The sequence below is a fragment of the Neodiprion pinetum genome, chromosome 5 (assembly GCF_021155775.2).
Source record: "Neodiprion pinetum isolate iyNeoPine1 chromosome 5, iyNeoPine1.2, whole genome shotgun sequence".
Taxonomy (NCBI): domain Eukaryota; kingdom Metazoa; phylum Arthropoda; class Insecta; order Hymenoptera; family Diprionidae; genus Neodiprion; species Neodiprion pinetum.
The window spans coordinates 8,352,174-8,371,184 of NC_060236.1; the positions used below are offsets into that span (position 1 = coordinate 8,352,174).

The window sequence follows — 19,011 nt, forward strand, 5'->3', positions numbered from 1 at the left end:
AGCTGACTTCACTCTGTCATAATATGGAAGTATACTTTCCTACAGTGACAGCTAAACGTGCGTATTATCATTGGTCGGCATAATCATAGCTTGTGTTTAGTTTCTGGATTCTGTGATTAAATCATTTTTTGTTAAGATCTCTAAACGCTTCTAACGATGATATCCATCCATGTCTAATACGGAAATCCTGAACAGTCCCATCACTGCTTAAGATTTGAGAAAAGTAATATTCAAAAATATATGCCTGCAAGTCCATTAGAGGTACTAATTAGCCTTGTCTTGAAATTTGACTAGTAACCTAATTGCCGAACGTCGTTATTAAATCTCATACCGTTGAACAAGTCTGTTCGTCCACTGCATATTTTCCCATGCTGGTCACCGTGCAATTGTGCAAGTCCGGCGTGTTGTCTCTGCGCATAATTGCGCATAAATGCGTATCGAAGATAAACGATTACGGTAATGAGACGTTTTATCGTTACAGAAATGCGAGAAAAAAGAGCGACGAACAACGGTAGCCGCCGACATCGCTGCCGATGTCAATTTAAGTCGGCCAAACCGATGCCGATGCCCTTAGGCACCGTTCCCTGGCTCAATCGCCTGCACTTTCTCCACGACCAAGGGTTACCTAATATGGCCACGCCCATGAGCTTTGGGCGTATTGTATGGCCCGATGAATTGTATTAAACAACGAGAGCTGAACCAGTTTCGAGCAGTCCGTCAACCTTGATCCACTTGCGCTTTCTGGAACCACCGATACCGGGTGCAGACTCGTTTTATCTTGGATCTTAATACCGGTGTAAGCTGCGCGTTACAGCTGCCGCCCCTGTCATCGACAAAGGGTTGTTTATGCAGAAACTGCAATCGGAAGCCTGATTGTATGCAATGGAAATGGTCGAAATATCAAAATTCTACGATAAGTTGCTAAAAATTTGACAGAGAACCTTAGAGGAATATTAAATCACGATGGGGACGTCAAAAACAAAGTTATCTGTACGACCGGATCATTTTTAGAAAATACTAAGTGATTGATATGATTCGGAAAAAGATTTTATCATACAAATATTCGTGAGGTAAACTTCAGAATAATTATCAGTTTCTAAAATAGTCATTGAACATTTTTCTACAGCTCAGCGTTATTTTTTATCAAATCATTGATCAAAGGTCGTCGTTGTTTTTGTTACGTTGCCAAGATTTCTTCTGAAATTATAGTCAGGTTTCTTTACGGGACTAGGTAGCAAAAATAGGCCGAAAATGGGATAAAATTACATCGCATTTGTGAACATCTCATACAACATACATACATTTTTTTTTTTTAGAACGTTTTTATTGGAGTTTTGGCTATAAAATTCAGCAGTTGAAGTTTCAAAAATCTAAATATTTCAGAGAGATAAAGAAGACCACGCGAGTCATTCGCTGCTTCCTTATTGCCACGATTCCGATTGAACGGTTACAGTTTTCGGCTATTTTCAAGTGCCATTCTCTTCGTGGGATGTTCCTCTACAGCTGAACGAATTTTTTTTGAAAAACTACTAATTAAAAAAATTAAAATTTGAAAAATAACGAAAAATGGATGACATTTGTTGTAATGACAACAATAATACATTTCTTTTTACATAGGTGTTGGGTCACTTTGTATAAAAAGTTGATATCTTCATTAAGATAAAGGCAATACCGCGTTCTTGAATTATCATGGCAAAACTAACAAAAGACGTTGTTTTGCGAAAAAAATGTGCGAATATACATACTACGCCCAAACTTTAGACTCACGGTTGTCTTCAACGCTCAATATCATCCTTAATTATTCATAGTTTTTTTACTAATACCACTGATTTTCATCGACAAACATGTGACAAGTATCTTGAAAATGAGGAAAATCAGGTGTGTTTTTTCAATTTTTCATAAGCGTGTATTGAATGTTTACTCCATTTTCAATCGTCAAAGCCTTCCGAGTCCCCCTGAGCTCAATATTGCGAATTTTTCAGTTTTTCTTGCGCCAAAATGTTTGGTAGAGATTATAGTAACAGGATATGAAAAAGAGATGAAAAAATTCGAAATTTTTCAATGCCTGGTCCCTTTTGTCCAAACGAGGTGTGTCCGCATATGTCTAATACATCTTGAGTGGCGTTTAAGATCATTTCTATTTTATTCCGTGTCCAAGCTCGATTGTGTTACTTATTGGTAGAAGGATGATTTGTGAATTCAAATTTGAGCTTTAGCACTATTGTTTTCGAGTATCAAACCTTACATAAGTAGTAATGAAAAAACTTAAAAAATGTTTACCTTAAGCATAACAATGCATATATTTCGGTGTACGCCTGTATGTAGGCAATTTCTGTACTCCTTAACGCTTGTGAATTGATGGTTGCCGACGCACAGTCACAAATCACTTGGAAACTATTCCATTGTATTTTATGATTTATAAATTTTATGCAAGACAGCGTCACCGGCTAGTCAAAAATATAACGCCCCGGTGTGGAATTGATGAACTACATCAGCCGCATATAAATAGGTAGAATTTTTTTAATTCCTTGTACAAAAACTTGACTCTTTCAGCGTTGACTGAAGAAACGCTTTGACTTCTTACTTCCAAGTTTCGAGATACTTTAAACTGAGAGACTAAAGTGAGTAAAATACTTTTTTTAACTACACTGCAAAATTAAATGCCTGCATTGTTTACTATCTGTTACATGGAACATGTATAAATTACAGAACAATGAATAAATAGAATGTATATAAATGTACAATTTATTTATCTAAATAATAATTATGCATAATTTTATTTAATTCATCTCAAATATCATATCCGGTTTTTTATTATTCCCACATGACGGAAAATCTATTGGTACTGTCGGCATGTTTTCGCGGGAACCGACCTGCATCAAAAATTGCATACCAGGACTGGACGTCGTGGGTGATATTCCAGTGCTTCTTGCCTCCCAGAGCCAGTATCCTAAAAAAAAAAATGGCCGTAAATTAATTTTCTTTACGCGTAAATACGGGTCTAACTTTTTTTGTTACAAATATAAACGCTCGAGTTAATTTCTTCGTCATTCTGAGAATTAAATTTTTTTAAGTATCGTTGATTTAACTGTAAGCTAGTATAAACAAAAACACACCAATATTATCAGTACGGAAACGAACAATGGCGTAACCCTTGTTAGGAACTGTAAAAGTATCTTTCTTCGGAGGATTCGACAAGTTCCGGGGCAATCCTTGACTGAGATCAAGAGCTTTGACCTCTGCCTTCGTCACGGGCTTTTCGAAGCTATCAGCGCCAACGACACTCAGCTGGTAACCGTGGACGTGAAAGGTCTGGGAAGCGTTTCCACCAAATCCTGGAAACAAGAAGGAAAAATGATTGAGGCACGTTCGAAAGTGCAGACTGTCAAAAACGTAAAACTCTAGTAACGTATTGCGACCGGCCATTAATCAGCGCAACTAGCCGTCATCGATATCGTACATCTCTCACCTTCGTCTATGATGACTAATTCGACTGTCTCGTTAATAGGCACTTCGAAGATTTGTAGACACTCGCAGAACCGGGGTGTGTTTTCGCAAAACTCAGACTTCGCCTCGAGTGAGCAGAGAATATCATCCGGCGTGTTTTCCGGCTGACTGAGTATCGGGGATGGAGGATATCTGAATGTCATCCCATTGATTTGAGGAATTCTTGCCTCAGTCGTCGACAGACCTGATTCCAAACACTAATTATATTAAAATGCTCCATATTCGACGTTGCAATATGAACCGATTGACGGCAAAATCGAGGAGCGATTAGCTCCGGGTAATCGTAAATTTAAGTTGACATTCAAATTATTGTAAATCAAAAGAACTTCAAGCATTGAAATGTAATTGAAATAACGCGGAATTAATCGGGCGGTAACTGAAATCATTCGAAATCGTTGCAAATTACATGGAATATCACATGCTAACGTTGAAGCAATCGTACGAAAAGCGTTAAGAATCGTGCAAATCGTTGGTGATTTTGCAGTAAAGGCCAAATGATTTCAACATTCTAATATTCTATTGATTTCTGTATTATTATGCGCTTCAGTTGATTTCTAGTTTTCAATGATTTCCGAGCATTCTAGTTGGTTTTTAGCAATTTTTTGTGATTTTTTGTGATTCTATCGAACCCGGAAATTACTGAAAATCGTGCCTGAAACACTCGGAAACCATCGGAAATCAAGCGCAATATCAGAAATTGATGGAAATCATCTGTAACGTTGGAAATCAACGAAAACCACGTGATAAGGTGAAAATCAGCGCAAATCACCCGAAATCAAGGCTAATGAATTGGAATAAATAATCGGATTTTCAAGGGAATGGCTCCTCGACAAAATCTCTTTCTAATACTCACTCAGGTACGTGGGATAGTGGCTAAAGCCATAAATGTTGTATTTGAAGTCAGTCATTTCGTCGGTGATGTCGCCCAGGGTGTTGACGTCGAAGGAAACATAAACTGTTTCGCCGGGGTGATTCTGGATCGACTTGTCAGCGAATCCTCTCGTATCCAGGGAACACAGTATGCCTCTAGACACTTGGTAACACTTGTGGCCTTTTTCCAGCGACACGATGTCATCCTCGGACAAACGAATCGCAGATCCGATAATCGTCGAAGATTTCGAAGACCCTTCGTAGTCTAAAGATGCCGCGTGGAACAGATCTTTGCACTCTCCCATGCCCTGAACTTTGACCAAATATCTGCCAGATGCCTGATTTGTTTCCAATGTCAAATCGAATCTTTCACCTGGAATAACGATTACTATTTCACTCGATTGTAACGCTTGCTACCTTCTTGCGCGAAAGTTCACCATAGTTTTAAAGGTTTATAATGTTTTTTTCGAAATTAATGCCATAATTGTGGGAAATTCATTTACGAATGTTACATAAATTTTTGTCATAAATCGTCAAAAGAAATCGAATGGGTAAAAATTCGTTATCCGATATTGTGAAAATTTACGAGTACTTTTGGCACCAAAAGTATCTTCGTTTCACCGTAGTTGTTTCATAATTTTTTCGATAAAAAATTCAATATGTTGAAAGAAAAAGAGAAACGTGCGGAAAACAAAAAAAAATGTGAGAGTAAGATAATAGCAGATACTTTAATAAGGAAGTAGGGAAAAATTGAGAGGGATCATTTATGTAGCGTTTATACATATTCGGTGTAAATATTTATTCAAAAACAAAATATTGTGCACAAATTAACCTAACAATAAATTCATCATTTTATGTAAGTTTAAAAGGTCCATATATAAATTGGTACAAAAATGGCCAAATCTTCGTTCGAAGACGCAGCACTGTCATAAAAATGTCTTTAAGGTTTTGATTATAATTATGTAGAGGGTAGTTCTGCCTTACGTGCGTAAACTACATATCTACATAGGTATTACTATTTATGTTCGACATCAAAGTTGAAGGATTTGTTTTTTGTGTTTTTCGTAATATTTCATTAAATCGAACTTTTAATATATTTTACGACTATATTATACTTATCAGTTATCACAACACTAGAAGATCGTTCTGATCACCGGTTTTTAACAAAGTACGATTGTATAACTTTGAGAAAGTGTATCTTCTCACAGTGTTACACTTTACCATGTAGCTGTTGTAGCTATGAAGAATAAAAACTAACTGTCACGTGACTTTTACAGCATTTCGTGTGACTGATTTACATAATACAATTTCACCCCCTTCATTTTTTTCGATAATATACCTATAAACTATGCAGTGGAGCAAGTCTTTCTCAGAACAGCAGAGTAAGTAATTAATTTACCATAAACACGATTGAAAATCTTTGTAAAATAAAATATTAGAATTCAAACAATCGTGTCTGCGATAAATTATAGAATCAAGTAGAGACCTCAATTTACGCGAATATTATCGGATAATACATTCTTTTTATTTGCAGACAATTGAAGATGTATTCATAAAGTCAAGGGCCTGCTGAATATTCACCTTCAATGCCCTACGTGGTATACTTTATAAGTACGAATAAAAACAATCTTACGAATTAGAAATACTGTTACATAAGGAAACAATCTGTACATTACACTGATAAAAAATACGTATTGTAATGATGTTTCGTTTTCGTAAGTAATACGAGAATCCTTAATCTATAATTTAATGTCAATCAGCCTTTCATCATATACCTATAACAATGATTTTACGTGAATATAAGTTTTCTTGTAAAAGGCGAGACGAATGTCCTAGTAGTAGGTCTCTTTGACCTGAAGTACAATGAGACTATCCTAAATTTCACTTCTCCAGCTGTGTAAAATTCAAGCTTATAATAAAATATCTGTTATATCACTGAACATGAACAGCGTTTTTATTAGTTGCCAAATCGCATTTGTCAACAGAAGATTCATAATTTGTTCTTCAACCACATGAATTGTCCGCAATCTATGATACGACACACATGAGTGTTTAATCAAATTCAATAATTTTTCATTCTCTTTTTCACAGGCAACTCTGAGGCTAAGCGAATGGGAAATAAAATTACGATTTGCCTTTCATTCCATTCAAGACCTAGTTTGCGCATAAACACCAATCTCAGCTTCAAAGAGGATCTGATTGATCCTGAGCTTTGCCACGGATCTGGAATAGGAGTCCGGCACTTGAGCAAGCTGAGCAGCGATACTCTCACCAAACTTTACGTAGTCCTCCTTGATTTTCCAATCCTCATCGTTGTGTCCTTCGGCGTTCATTTCCTCATCATTCGGATCTATCGATCTTTCGTCCTTCATTGTCAATCCAAGCCTGTCATTTTCCCCTATTTTGATACTGGACAAAAATGACTCTTCAGCATCCTCGCACAGCGATGCGTTTATCACAGACCCTGTCGCTGAACCATTTGTACCGTCGTCACAGGCGTGAAATGCGATACTTTCAGGATCGATGTCGCTCACTATGTACTCTTCCTCCTCAATCTTGATTGGGTCGACTTTCTAAAAATAAAAAATTCGTCAACATAACTTATAATTTCAAGTTCAAGAAGTGCGAAAATTGCCATTGTTGACTCTATAAACGCAATTACGAAATATTTTTTCAAACGTTTCTAGATACCATCGAAGCTCAGTGATATTTATTTAAAATCTCATTCTTTAGAATTATATGTATAGCAATCTTCCAAAGAGGCTGCGACGATACTCAGGATTTTTTTCATTCATAATGTTGGAACTTCTGAATGGTTCCTTAGTAATCCATAGAAGATTAATCACCGGTTACACATATAATTAAACTGCGCAAACGTGATTTTGCTACTGAAAATCTAAGATTATCAATTTTTATTTTCTTTTCCACAGAGTATGTAACATTGTCACATTGAAGCATTAAAAGAAATTACGATTGCGTAATTTTAGTGTTGTCAAAAATAACGTAAGCTATACTATAAATCATCAATTAAGAAAATCATATACTTATTTTGCTACTATGAACCCTACTAACGAACTTTAAAATGGCTACAATATTGCAATTTTCTTATTTTCACAATGATGTTGACAGAACCAAGATTTCAAGACATGAACCTATGTCTTGTTTTATTATGTAAATCAGTTCATGACCTTCCTTATGATGTAGAAAAATTATTTCGTGGATATGTAGAAGATCTTCTTATTAAAAACATCGAAATTATATATCAACTTTTCGACCCCGGGATGTGGATCATCTTCAGGACGGTTTATTGCTTCTAGTACAAAATTTCCAACCAAACAGAAAAAACGAAAAAACAAAAAAACCAAAAGGAAAGTATCTTTCCGTTGAAGGTGTCTTTACATTCTTCACTTTAAAATGTTTAACATTTTATATTTACACCAACGACGAGGGCCGTTGGACGGAAACACGAAATTTTATTATAATAATACCTATTCACATTGAGAAAAGAGGATTACCGTGGACTAGCGGCGTTGATCATGTTTTAAGGAACCGGAAATTTTTCTCTTTTCTTTTTTTTCTTACTTCCCACATCTCCACCGATTACAATAAGGATATTTAAATTTACAAAATGTAGATTAAATTTTTGCGTGCGAACGCGGTGACCACCGAAGCAAGAAGTTTTATAATGGTTCAAACAATTCCAAAATCGCGAAATAACGGTTTTTCCTCGGTGTAAATCGTTACGATACGTTACTAACTTCAACATGATTTTACGAGTGAACTATGGAAAGTGAACATCGTTTGATAACTGTAATGGGTAGTGCTGAAAATTATTGTAGAATCAAAATAAAACTCCAAGCGTGACATCTACAGCGTTCTTGCGATGTTATGCCAGTGTTTCAATCACGAAGTATGTAATGGGATGTAGACAACACTGCGATAAAATTTGTCCCCAGTTTTGAGGTTACGTAAGTATTGTGTGAATACGATTTAAGCGCCTCTTACGGAAAAAAGTGAAATTTTCGCTACAAAATTTAAAAAAAGAAAGGCGGCAATCGTAACCTATAAGCCTCCGTGTTATAATCCATACTCCGTAAATTCGTAAAATACGCATCTGAAGTGACTAATAAACAGTAAAAACCGAGTAATTGCTTTTCTAAACTCAACCGACATTAAATCCGAGGAAAAGGTTTGCAAACGGCGAATCGTAAGATCATATGGGAAGGGGGGTGAGTGCGCTATACGGGCTTACACCACAAGAGGCGCTTAAATCGCACCTTGACAATTCTTTTTACGTTGCCTCAAAAACTGGACCAACTTTTGAGCCGAGCGCTACTGGCTTATTGTCTCCTCCCTACTACTCCGTGGTTTGATTGCAGTTTTTTTGTCAAGTATTGTATGAAATTTTTTATTACAATGACGCAATTACGATGTGACTAGCAAACTTTTTAGCTAAACCAGGATGTTTCCTACGGTTAACGGGTTTTTTTGTTTGAGAATTAGAATTAGAATACGTATATATGTAGTTGGACTTGTTGGAACATAAACACTTTTGATGGGGCAGAAGTTAGTGACATTAACGTCACGAAACATTGCAGGGAAAAATTACTATTTTTTAAGCTTATAATGACTGTGACGTAGTCAACTTTTCAAAATATGAATACATTTTGCCTTATTATGATTTACTGATTTCAGATATTCCTGCAACTGTGAAATAACGATTTTCCGAAACGTTCGTTATTACAATAACGTTACTAACTTCGGCCTCATGACTTTTGTCTCTACGGGAATTATCATGGTTCGCCCTTACGATGATTTACTTTACTATTGGAATTACGAGCAGCGCAGCAGAGCAGAAGTTCGTGTTACAGTCATCCCAGTATAGTATACTATACTACATATTTCACCTGCTCGGCTCGGAAACGGAATTGCAGAGTAAAGTAGTATGGGTGCCTGCTGCAGCCATACGTGCAGCGACAACCGGTTTTTGCACGGACTGAGCACATCCTGCACTCGACGGTATCAGATAACAATTTGAAAACGTGGGCCAATAGAGAGCCATTATTATTTCTATAAATCCCAAAGTGAAAGCCTACCGAAACGTTGAGGCAAACGGAACGAAAATTGTGTCAAAATTCAGCAAAATCTCCTAAAAGTCGTAAAAGTTTTATAAAATTTAAGTATACATGCGGCTATATTGTGACCGAAATTCGCGGGAGTTTCAGAATTTGAAAAACCGATCAAGTCGTTTCCTCCAATTCGATATCTAAATTAAATACCATTCGAAAATTGTATTGTGGTGTCAAATTAAGTTGGAAAATTTTGTTAGCTATCGTGCTAATGTATGTAAAAAAAAAAAAAAAAACAAATCAGATCTTCGACACGTACCTTCTTCCTTTTGCTGTACCGACGTGTTCCAAACCGGAGAAACTGCATAGCTTTGAAAGCGAACCACTTTGAAACATAGATATCATCCGGTCCAGTAGCGACGTCCCGGCTGTTTTGTATCTTGTGAACTTCTCGGGAGTACTGACACTTGAGATTAGTAATCTTCTTCTCGATTTCAAGGGTGTTGCAGTTGAGCATGTCGGCGAGTTCCTGGATCGCCCTGCGCCGCTTTGTCCTGTCTCTGTATCCCCTGGCGCCCCAGTCCCAGAGCATTCGCCTCTCCTGGTAGGCGTGAAGGAGCTCCAGGGTCTTGTCTCTGGTCCATTCCATGCCGTGGATGTCCTTGTCAACGCCGAAATAGTCTCTCCCGACGTCAAAACCGTGCATGCGCTGCGCTCGGTGCTACCGGCGTTCGTTTCGTTCCGGCAGCAGTGTGTAGACTGTGTAGTTAATCCCCCTCCTCCACCTCCTGCTGCTTTAACTCTTCTACGGGATCCCGACGCTCTCTGCAACTCGCCTCGTTTGCGTCGTTGCGTCCAAAATACTCGCGACTGATCAGATTCGAATCGCGAATGGCGGACTGACACTTAATGATTTTTCCAGCAAACACCTTAAACTTCCTTACTTTTTGTCGCTGTAATACGCCGCTGCGACCCGGCCTCGCCGGCACTCGCAAACTCTCCTCTCACACACTCCATAGAGCTCATTTACGCACAGAAGCGAAGATGCGCGCGCAACTTTACGCAGCTCCCATGGCTACAAGTTGTCCGGCTCTCACACATCGTTAAAAATACTCAACGTCTGTGTGATTCGTCTCAGACGCAATTCCGCAGGTAGTATCGCGTCTGTGCGAAAAAAATCGAAGTATCAAATTACTTACCGTACCAATAATAATTTGTTTAACCGTAGTTCATAAACTCTATCAACAAATATGTTAAGCGATATAAATGCCAAATGTAAACCTAGCTTTAATATCTGGCACATGTAATTTCCGAAGAATTACAAGAAATTATCAGAGGATTATGAAAATATGATTTGTTTTCGTTATTTATTTTTCAAAATCTTATTTGAATGCTTTCTTCAATCAAAAGTCAATTATCATTACCTTCAATAAATTGCTTTGGAGCTAAAATATTTTCGTCAATGTTTTATAAGATTACCTGCAGATTCAAGTTTGAAATATTGCTATTAGAGCCTCTAGAGCTGAAAATAAAATTCTTCTCAATCTTTTTGACGTTCTCAAGCAATAACATCGGCTGTTACGGATAAAAAACCATCGCCGATAAAACAGTATACCTATAATCAAAATACTCGCAGCAGAGATTTGAAAAGCGATCCTCATACGAATATAGAAGAACTCCCTTCGAAAGCGGGAAATCAAAGTAGCTCGCACTCGAGGGGTTAATCATTCATCGACTTAATGTACACCTGATTTCAAAATTACAAAGATTTCAAAAGGTTTCAGGGATTTCAAAAGATTCAGAGGTTTTCAAAAGATTACAGGAGACTTCGTGGGCTTTCAGAGGATTTATTCAAATTAAAATTTCAGAGATTTCGAAAGATTTCAAGAGACTTCAAGAGATTTCAGATGATTTCAAAATATTTCAGAGGATTTCAAAAGATTTCACAACATTTTCGGAAAAGTGTAGACTAGATTTCACGAGTGATTAACCCCTCGCTTGCACGATAGACATCCATATTCCATATATTGATTAATAGCTTTGAATCAGGATACACTTACCCGGGAAGAGCACGACGTGAGAAGCAGGGGTCCGGCTATCAACTTTTCCACCGTCCACTGCAACGGCTAGAAGTTTATGATCCGCAATTGACAATACGACCGGACACGCGATAGCATTTGCATTGATCAAACGCATAAGATAGCGCCGATTCCGATCAACAGATATCCGGTAGCCATCGCTCTGCAAATGTGAAATTTTTTCAGATGAAAAGTTAAATTATTGCAAGAAGTGGATTAAATTCGAATAAAAAACAAATACACCCACCTGACCGTTCACCAAAAGATCCGTCGGCGCTGAAACTTCAGGCCAGAGCTGGGTCAAAGGTGCTTCGAGCCTCGTCGATATTAACAATGTCTTTTCGGCGTTTGGGTCACTCCCTGGTTCACGAACTATAAGCGCCCCGTAAATTCCATCACCCTGCTGCGGTGCTGTTGATATAGTGAATTCATTGATTTAAAATTGGATAAAATAACCAGAATTACGCTGGAAGAAAATGCGATGTAAACAAAATATGTAGTTTAATCAGAAACCCTAGAGCTGAAGCTTTTAGGTGAACCTGAGGTTTAATTTCCCAACGGTAAATATTATAACGATGGATCTTTAGGAAAAATTGTTACTTCGAAACTTTCAAGTTCAACCTCGTATTTAATTACGCGCAATTGAAGTGTAAATAGGTGTCTTGGATCAGGAATCAACATCCGTTATCAATATTCCCTATGAACTGTTTAGATCCGAGCCTTGTTGGTTTTGTTAAACGACTATAAATCTCAGACTCTAGCTCGGTTCCGCAATTCGCATATTTCAAACAACTCGTCGGATGTAAATCACCTGGTGCTTTTGTATACATATACAGGAATTGATCAATAATCCAGTCTGCAATGCCTGGGTCGGTGCATCGCAGGGAAACGAACTTTTCCCAACGAATGCACCACCCTTCAGTCTTCGCTTACCATGGTTTGTAATGTCACAACGAAAATTAGACACAGCTAGTGGTGACATAGTTGAATTTAACGTCCATTATAGCCTTGTTATCAGACCTCACCTGATTGAGCATAGTAAAGGTAACTCCCTGCTATATCCGGCTTCATCTCGTATCGGAAACTCGAAAAAGGCAATACTGGACACTGCGTCACCATCGGAACACCGTCCATGTGAGCTGAACCCTTCTGGGAAAGTCCATGCCAGTGCAAAGACATTTCCGTAGTGCCCAAATCGTTCTTCAGGATCACCTCCAATGTGTCTCCCAGGCAAATCTACGGACGATAATACGGTTCAGCAGTAATTATTCGTTAACTCTCATACATGGTTTGCAGGTGTGATTTGCTGCTTGGAATGATCAGTACATACCTGTAACACACACATCGCTGATGATCATATATTCGAATCGAATTCGAAGAGAATTTAAACTTTAAACTGAATAGAAGAAACCCGATAAACCATCGGTTATAGCTCGATGCTTTTCTCGTCAATAATTACCTCGATTTGTGGACCTGGAGACATCCCGTTGATACCCAGAACTCCGTTATCGAAATAACCTTCCGGGCAGTCAGGTAGGATGGTGTTATTCCCGTGGGATGCATAACAGACGCTGAAATTAATCGAAACATATGTAACACAAACCTAATCTTGGGATGAAGTTATCTGTCAAGTGGAATCAGAGATGAGGCTTTAAGAACATTTCAATTCAGAGTAAATATTTTTAAGCTCTTTTTTTTCTACTGATATGCGACAATTTGACGGTATAATATTGCGCCATCCTAATACATTAGAACTTTGTAATATGAATCATTGAAACTATAAAGTGAATTGTAATACAAGTGAAGAATGATTTTTGTCGAGCCAATAACGTGTACTGTATTTTTGTCGAGTTCTGGTACAACAATGTAACAAAGTTTTAAAACGGACAATTGTAACTACATGTTAGTGTAGAAACTTGTTAAGTACAGAGTTCAAATCTGAAATACTAAAGTATTTTCCGTACTTACAATCCGTGACTGCCGCAAATGGCTACATACAGGACGTAGACTAGAAAACAACCTAAATACGCCTTTTAACGGTCTAATAGAAATTCATTCAATTAATTTATACGCGACAGTGTTTTAATCAATTTCTTTTTTCTTTTTTTTTTTACTGAATCTTTATTATCAAGCGGGATTGTAAACGATCTATAAAACGATAAATTACCTGGAATTTAGTTGAAAATAAACATTAAACGAAACTGAAAAATGATGTAGTTCAGCGAATATCAGCTTCAATTTCTTCTTCGATACTGAGTTACGGGGTTTGATCAGATGAATCAATCTTGAGATCATTTTTACAAATCCGTATTATGACAACCAATCGTGTCTCCACAAATTATAAAGAATACGGAAGATTCGTTGGAAAAAAATTTCCATTCTGCATATTTGCATGAAATCGATATAATTAGGTAACATATTACCATTTCCGTTGAAAACGATAGTCGCAAAACTTATTAGCAATTAAATTTTGCAGTTTTGGATATACATCTATGATAGATAAATACTCTAGCATGGGTGGGGTATCAGAATACCTTTTTTGAACTCGTATCTGCTTCAACTTTGTTTAAGATGAAAGAAGGAAGAATGCACCAAAATTATTTATTCCTGAACTACGAGAATTTGAATGAAATTATATTTTGTAAGCCACAATGCGAGAGTAAATCACAAAATTTTTAGACACTTAAAAAAATTTTGCAATATTGACCCTTTGCCATATATCTAAATCTCCCAGCACATACTATACGATAGAATAAATTTACTCAAATATTGAGAAACGATTTTCAAGGTCTTGCACTTAATACACACAAGTGTGTTAACCGTTGGTATAAACAGTAAGGCTGCAAAAAATAATGACAGCATTCACTCCGAAATTCAATACTCTATTAACAATTAATTTGATTGTCACTCTCGCGGAAAATATGACAGAACCAATTATCATCGATCTAGTTAACTTTCATGAATTATGGAGGATCAGCAAAATCTAGTCTGATTCATTCCTACAATCTAGTGACCGTCTGGTGCGCCTATTTACAATATTCGTATAATCGTATGATATAATTTATTGCCGAAAATTCAGAAATCTCACACTCTTAAACACATCGAATCACTCAATCGTAATTCTTAAAATGTCACAACGTGCCCAAGAATTTTGGTTTCCATATGAAAAAACCTCCTCTCAAGAACGCGTTATTGATAATTATTTATTTCTTGCAATTTAATTTTGTACACTTTATCCCTCACCTGTTCAAATTCGGCAATTCACTGACAGAAAATTGATAGCGGCACTTCTTGGTCTCTGAAGCAGGAACACATGGCCTGGAGCAATAACGGTACTGATCTGCTCGCAATCAGAGAATTGAAGCTTATGAAAGTAACGATTTAAACTACAGGAAATGTTACAGTGAGGTAATTTCAAATTAAGCCAATTCTGCAATATATTGCCGTGTAAAAACGTGATCAGTCATATAATTTAGGATAGAAATATTTATCTTGAACACAATCGTGCGATTCGAACCTAGTAATGATTTTCCGGTCTTCTTTACGATTTGCGCCGCTGAAACCGCGAGCAAAACAATTATAATTCCTCTCGACAACGGCGCCATGACTGAAGCCGCTACTCCGACTTATGAGCAACAGAAAACCAGGACAGGAGTACGTAGAGGAAAATAGCGGGATTCCCGTTTCAGAATACTCAGTAACGGGAGTGGAGTAGAACTGCCGCTGGACACCGAAGATCAAGTGTCCGGTCATCGCGAAAGCATTAAACTTGACGCGAACTTCACATAAGCCTTGGTGAAAGTTACGACGGACTTCAGGCCGATCCAAATCACACGCGAAAAGACTCATTGTTATTCTCTAAACTGCAGCGGAGATCTGGATGGAAAGAAATCTGTGTAAATGTTACAGGTTTTTTATACTGCAATCGATGCGGGTGGAATGTTTACCTTGTGTATTGTACTGGCTCAGGCTAAGATATATCGTCATATTGAAGTTAGTAACATTATTGTAGTGATTCATACTGACGAAAAACCGTTATTTCCTCGATTTTAGAATTGTCTGAAGTCCCGTAATGAGTAAACCCTAATAAAACAAAAAACACTCGTATTTCGATGTCTCAGTTCCTATACAATCACTGAAAAATTAAGAAAATAACTAGTGATTTTTTTCCCCAATGTTTCGTTGCGATTACGTTATTAACTTCAGACTCGTAAGATACCAACAGTTTGGGAAAAGGCGTTATAATTAGAATGTACAAAATGATTGAACTCTGGTGGTTTTCATCTGATTCTAATAATTTTACGCTCATTTTGTTCAACGTAAATATCTCCAAAAATTGCATAAAAACCAATTTATAATTAGATACGTACAAAGTGAATAAAAATAGATTTTTGTAAATAAGGTACGACAGATGTTCGTCAACAATTACATTCGCGCGTTATAATTATACTTATTATATGTATACCATAGAATTTCATGAATATTTTTCAGACAATTTGTAGACATCTGGTCAACAGACAAAATTTGTAACGAATATATCAGTATCCATTCTATTGTCTCGATTGAAAATAATTTATTATCAAAATATGTGTAACTTGACATAATAACCCTTCATATACCGATGCATAAGAAATTAAATATACATTTATATAATATCTGTGTTCGTATTGCCGCTAATCCGTATGTTAAATTCTAATATAAAGGCTGACGTAACAGCTAACAGCTATTATTTCAAGTACAGGATTTTCATATGGAACAAGCAAGTTTTTTAAACGATACTTTATTTGTGTAGATCTTTTACGTGATAATAACGAAGTATCTATGTTTATTGTTTATAAACTTACATACTGGTGCAAATGATTTCTACGATTTTCTACGAATTTTTAGATAAATTGGGACATTTCGTATCTTACAAAATTGTAATATGTGTAGTTTCTTATAAAAACTTGTAGATTTTCATGAAAATTTGTATTTTTTCAGCCAAAAATCTACAAGCCACTACAATTTTTAATAAAAATTAACACTTCTCTGTGAAAAACTATGCATATTTACAATTTTGTACGAAACAATACAAAATGGCACAATTTCTGTAAAAATTCGTAGTAGAAAAATTTTCACCAGGGTAACTATGATTTTTGAAGTCAATATATTCAATCATCCATAGTTACTCCAAATTTTGCATATCATCGTGTTGGGGCCAAAAATCGGGGTCATTCTTTTTCACCACAAATTCGATCTCAGAAGTCTGTTAAATTTAATTGACCGTTTAGCAATGATCCTCTCTAAAACTCGTTTGGTGAATACAGACACGATTCGTTCAGTTCCTACATTATACTTTGCAGTGAACACTTATTTAGTCGTAGACAATGAAAAAAAAGACCGAAAGGCTTTACTCTTGAAAATGTTTTTATCACAACACTCGCAAAATAATCCATTGAAAAATAGTGAAAGAATTGGATCCAAAGAAAATGACACCGAAATTCTGTCACATTGTCGAAAATATTCAGTACACAATACTGTATTTACACATAACGTTAGAAAAATATTACTCTCGGTTCGATATTCTACATATATACGATGAGAAATTTCAACGTGCAATAAAAAATTTAATTTATATATATTCAAAAATTTGTTTTTTCACGATACTTTAATGTCGCATGAATTTCTACAGAGATTACAGTCGTGTAATCTACTTTGCGGATGAGTAGCCATGTGGACGTACAAGCTGTCTTTGCGCGAAAATGACTTCTGACAAACATTGCATTCGTGTAACTTTTTACCCATATGACTCGCGATGTGAGACTTCAAACGATCTTTTCTCAAAAACGATTTGTGGCAAATATTGCACTTGTGTAGTTTCCTTCCAGTGTGAACAGCGATATGAGTAGTGAGGCGAGATTTGAGCATAAAATATTTGTGGCATATATCGCAGCCATACATAGGTTTCTCTGTATGACTTGCAATGTGAAGGTTTAGCGCATCCTTTCTAGAGTAAGATTTCTGACAAATATTACACTCGTGTGGCTTTTTACCGGTGTGAAAAGCTATGTGAGATACAAGTCTGTCCTTTCTGGAGAAATTTTTCTTGCAAATATTACACTCGTGAATTTTCCTCTTCGGATGCATGCTCGTGTGCGAGGTCATAAAGTTCTCAGGTATGAATGATTTCTGCGAGAAAAACTTGCAGTCGTGTGCCTGTTTCCTGCTGTGAATGATTGCATGGGCTAGTAAACGCTGCTTTCGAGAGAATGACTTCTGACAGATGTCGCATATGTGGCGAGGCTTCCCATGATGGTTTGCTATGTGTATATTCAACGTATCTTTCCTGGTAAACGACTTCTGACACATGTCGCACCTGTATCCTTGTTTCACAGCATGACTGCCGACGTGGCGTTCCAGTGCACTTTTCCGAGTAAATTTCTTTTCACAAATTTCACATTTATACATATCATCATCCCCAATGGTGGCAGAACATTTATCTATACTGTCTTCTGTTTTAGCCAACTTCTCTTCTGTGAGAGTGACCGACTCTTGCCCAAAGTTACACGCTTTGCACGAAGTATTGCAAAAAATACAATGTTTGCCATGATGATACTCGGAGCTTATCGCAGAGTCTACTACTTCGTTAACTGTCATCGACTCTTGACAGTACGGAAGATTTGATTTGTCCTGTGACGTTAATATTGGATCGCATGAGACAGCTTCTGTCGCTCTGATGGTACGATCAGCAAGCGGATCGTCGATCAAAGTCTCCAGTCTAACGGCATCATTTTTTGCCCCTGAATCAACCTGTAGAATTGAAATAAGTCATGAAAATTTGAATGACTTTAGAAATATAACGAATTTGAATTGCTAGTGACAAATAGATAGATGATAAAAGTGAAGAGTGTTAGTTGAAGAATTACCTTAAATATTGAGGTATACTTGCCATCATCGTGGAAACAATCGATAATTGTTTGTCATCGTTATTCGATGACGTGCCATTAGAACTAAAAACATCCTCGACTTTGATGAAGTTTTGTAACCATAAATTGTAATCAAAGTTTTCACCACGGTTAAGCATCGAATTTGAGTAAACATTAGTCATGGTACAGGTAAACTGGTAATATTGAAAACAGTAAATCTTTTTAACGACTCTGATATTCTTCGTTGTTCATTGACAATTTGAATAAACATAACAACCAAATAATATTTTATTTTAATTAATTATCATCAACGATCATTGTCGCACACAATCACGTCAATTTACATAGAAGTAAACAGCGATTAGCGATACGCTTTTTGCCGATAAGAACGCTTTACACCTTCCATTATCGCTGCCTAACGCCGATCGCCGCCGTCAATAATTTTAAGTCTATTTTTAATCATTATTTTTTTTTTTTTTTTATTAATGGTTTTTCCCAGGAAGTAGCACTAGGAAGAGATATACAAGCCATGAACATAGATTGTTCATTTTATTAAATAAGAAAGCTTACGCTGACTTTGCA

The 19,011-nt window shown here is 36.7% G+C and overlaps 3 protein-coding genes across 5 annotated transcripts; all 3 read right to left on the reverse strand.

Moving 5' to 3' along the window:
- Window positions 1–1,655: 1,655 nt before the first annotated feature.
- LOC124219548 (uncharacterized) lies at window positions 1,656–15,273 on the reverse strand. Of its 3 annotated transcripts, XM_046627258.2 has the most exons (10): window positions 15,042–15,273; window positions 14,768–14,864; window positions 12,984–13,095; window positions 12,550–12,760; window positions 11,772–11,935; window positions 11,507–11,687; window positions 4,361–4,750; window positions 3,470–3,691; window positions 3,117–3,335; window positions 1,656–2,950 (listed from the first exon to the last, which is right to left on the reverse strand). In XM_046627258.2, the coding sequence occupies exons 1-10, from the start codon at window positions 15,127–15,129 to the stop codon at window positions 2,781–2,783; spliced, it is 1,854 nt and encodes a 617-aa protein (XP_046483214.1). In that variant the 5' UTR covers window positions 15,130–15,273; the 3' UTR covers window positions 1,656–2,780. The 3 variants fall into 3 exon arrangements, with proteins under 3 accessions (XP_046483214.1, XP_068992282.1, XP_046483215.1); XM_069136181.1 differs by lacking the exons at window positions 14,768–14,864; window positions 15,042–15,273 and adding an exon at window positions 14,059–14,581 and having other exon boundaries at window positions 1,661–2,950; XM_046627259.2 differs by lacking the exons at window positions 14,768–14,864; window positions 15,042–15,273 and having other exon boundaries at window positions 1,662–2,950; window positions 12,550–12,854.
- Window positions 5,160–10,597, reverse strand: LOC124219553 (uncharacterized). Its single transcript, XM_046627266.2, has 2 exons — window positions 9,766–10,597; window positions 5,160–6,950 (listed from the first exon to the last, which is right to left on the reverse strand). Exons 1-2 carry the CDS (start codon window positions 10,150–10,152, stop codon window positions 6,525–6,527), a joined length of 813 nt encoding a protein of 270 aa, XP_046483222.1. The 5' UTR covers window positions 10,153–10,597; the 3' UTR covers window positions 5,160–6,524.
- Window positions 15,274–15,935: 662 nt separating the features above from the next.
- Window positions 15,936–18,965, reverse strand: LOC124219549 (zinc finger protein 182-like). The gene is made up of 2 exons (XM_046627260.2): window positions 18,453–18,965; window positions 15,936–18,313 (listed from the first exon to the last, which is right to left on the reverse strand). Exons 1-2 carry the CDS (start codon window positions 18,609–18,611, stop codon window positions 17,162–17,164), a joined length of 1,311 nt encoding a protein of 436 aa, XP_046483216.1. The 5' UTR covers window positions 18,612–18,965; the 3' UTR covers window positions 15,936–17,161.
- Between the last annotated feature and the right edge of the window lie 46 nt (window positions 18,966–19,011).

Coding starts and splice junctions, on each gene's coding strand:
- LOC124219553 (XM_046627266.2), bottom strand. CDS start 10,152: ATGCACGGTTTTGACGTCGGGAGAGACTATTTCGGCGTTGACAAGGAC. Junction 6,951..9,765: donor GGTACAGCAAAAGGAAGAAG/GTACGTGTCGAA, acceptor TTTTATTTTTAG/AAAGTCGACCCAATCAAGAT.
- LOC124219548 (XM_046627258.2), bottom strand. CDS start 15,129: ATGGCGCCGTTGTCGAGAGGAATTATAATTGTTTTGCTCGCGGTTTCA. Junction 11,688..11,771: donor ATCTTTTGGTGAACGGTCAG/GTGGGTGTATTT, acceptor TCACATTTGCAG/AGCGATGGCTACCGGATATC. Junction 2,951..3,116: donor TTTCCGTACTGATAATATTG/GTGTGTTTTTGT, acceptor TTTTTTTTTTAG/GATACTGGCTCTGGGAGGCA.
- LOC124219549 (XM_046627260.2), bottom strand. CDS start 18,611: ATGACTAATGTTTACTCAAATTCGATGCTTAACCGTGGTGAAAACTTT. Junction 18,314..18,452: donor CGATTGTTTCCACGATGATG/GCAAGTATACCT, acceptor TCAATTCTACAG/GTTGATTCAGGGGCAAAAAA.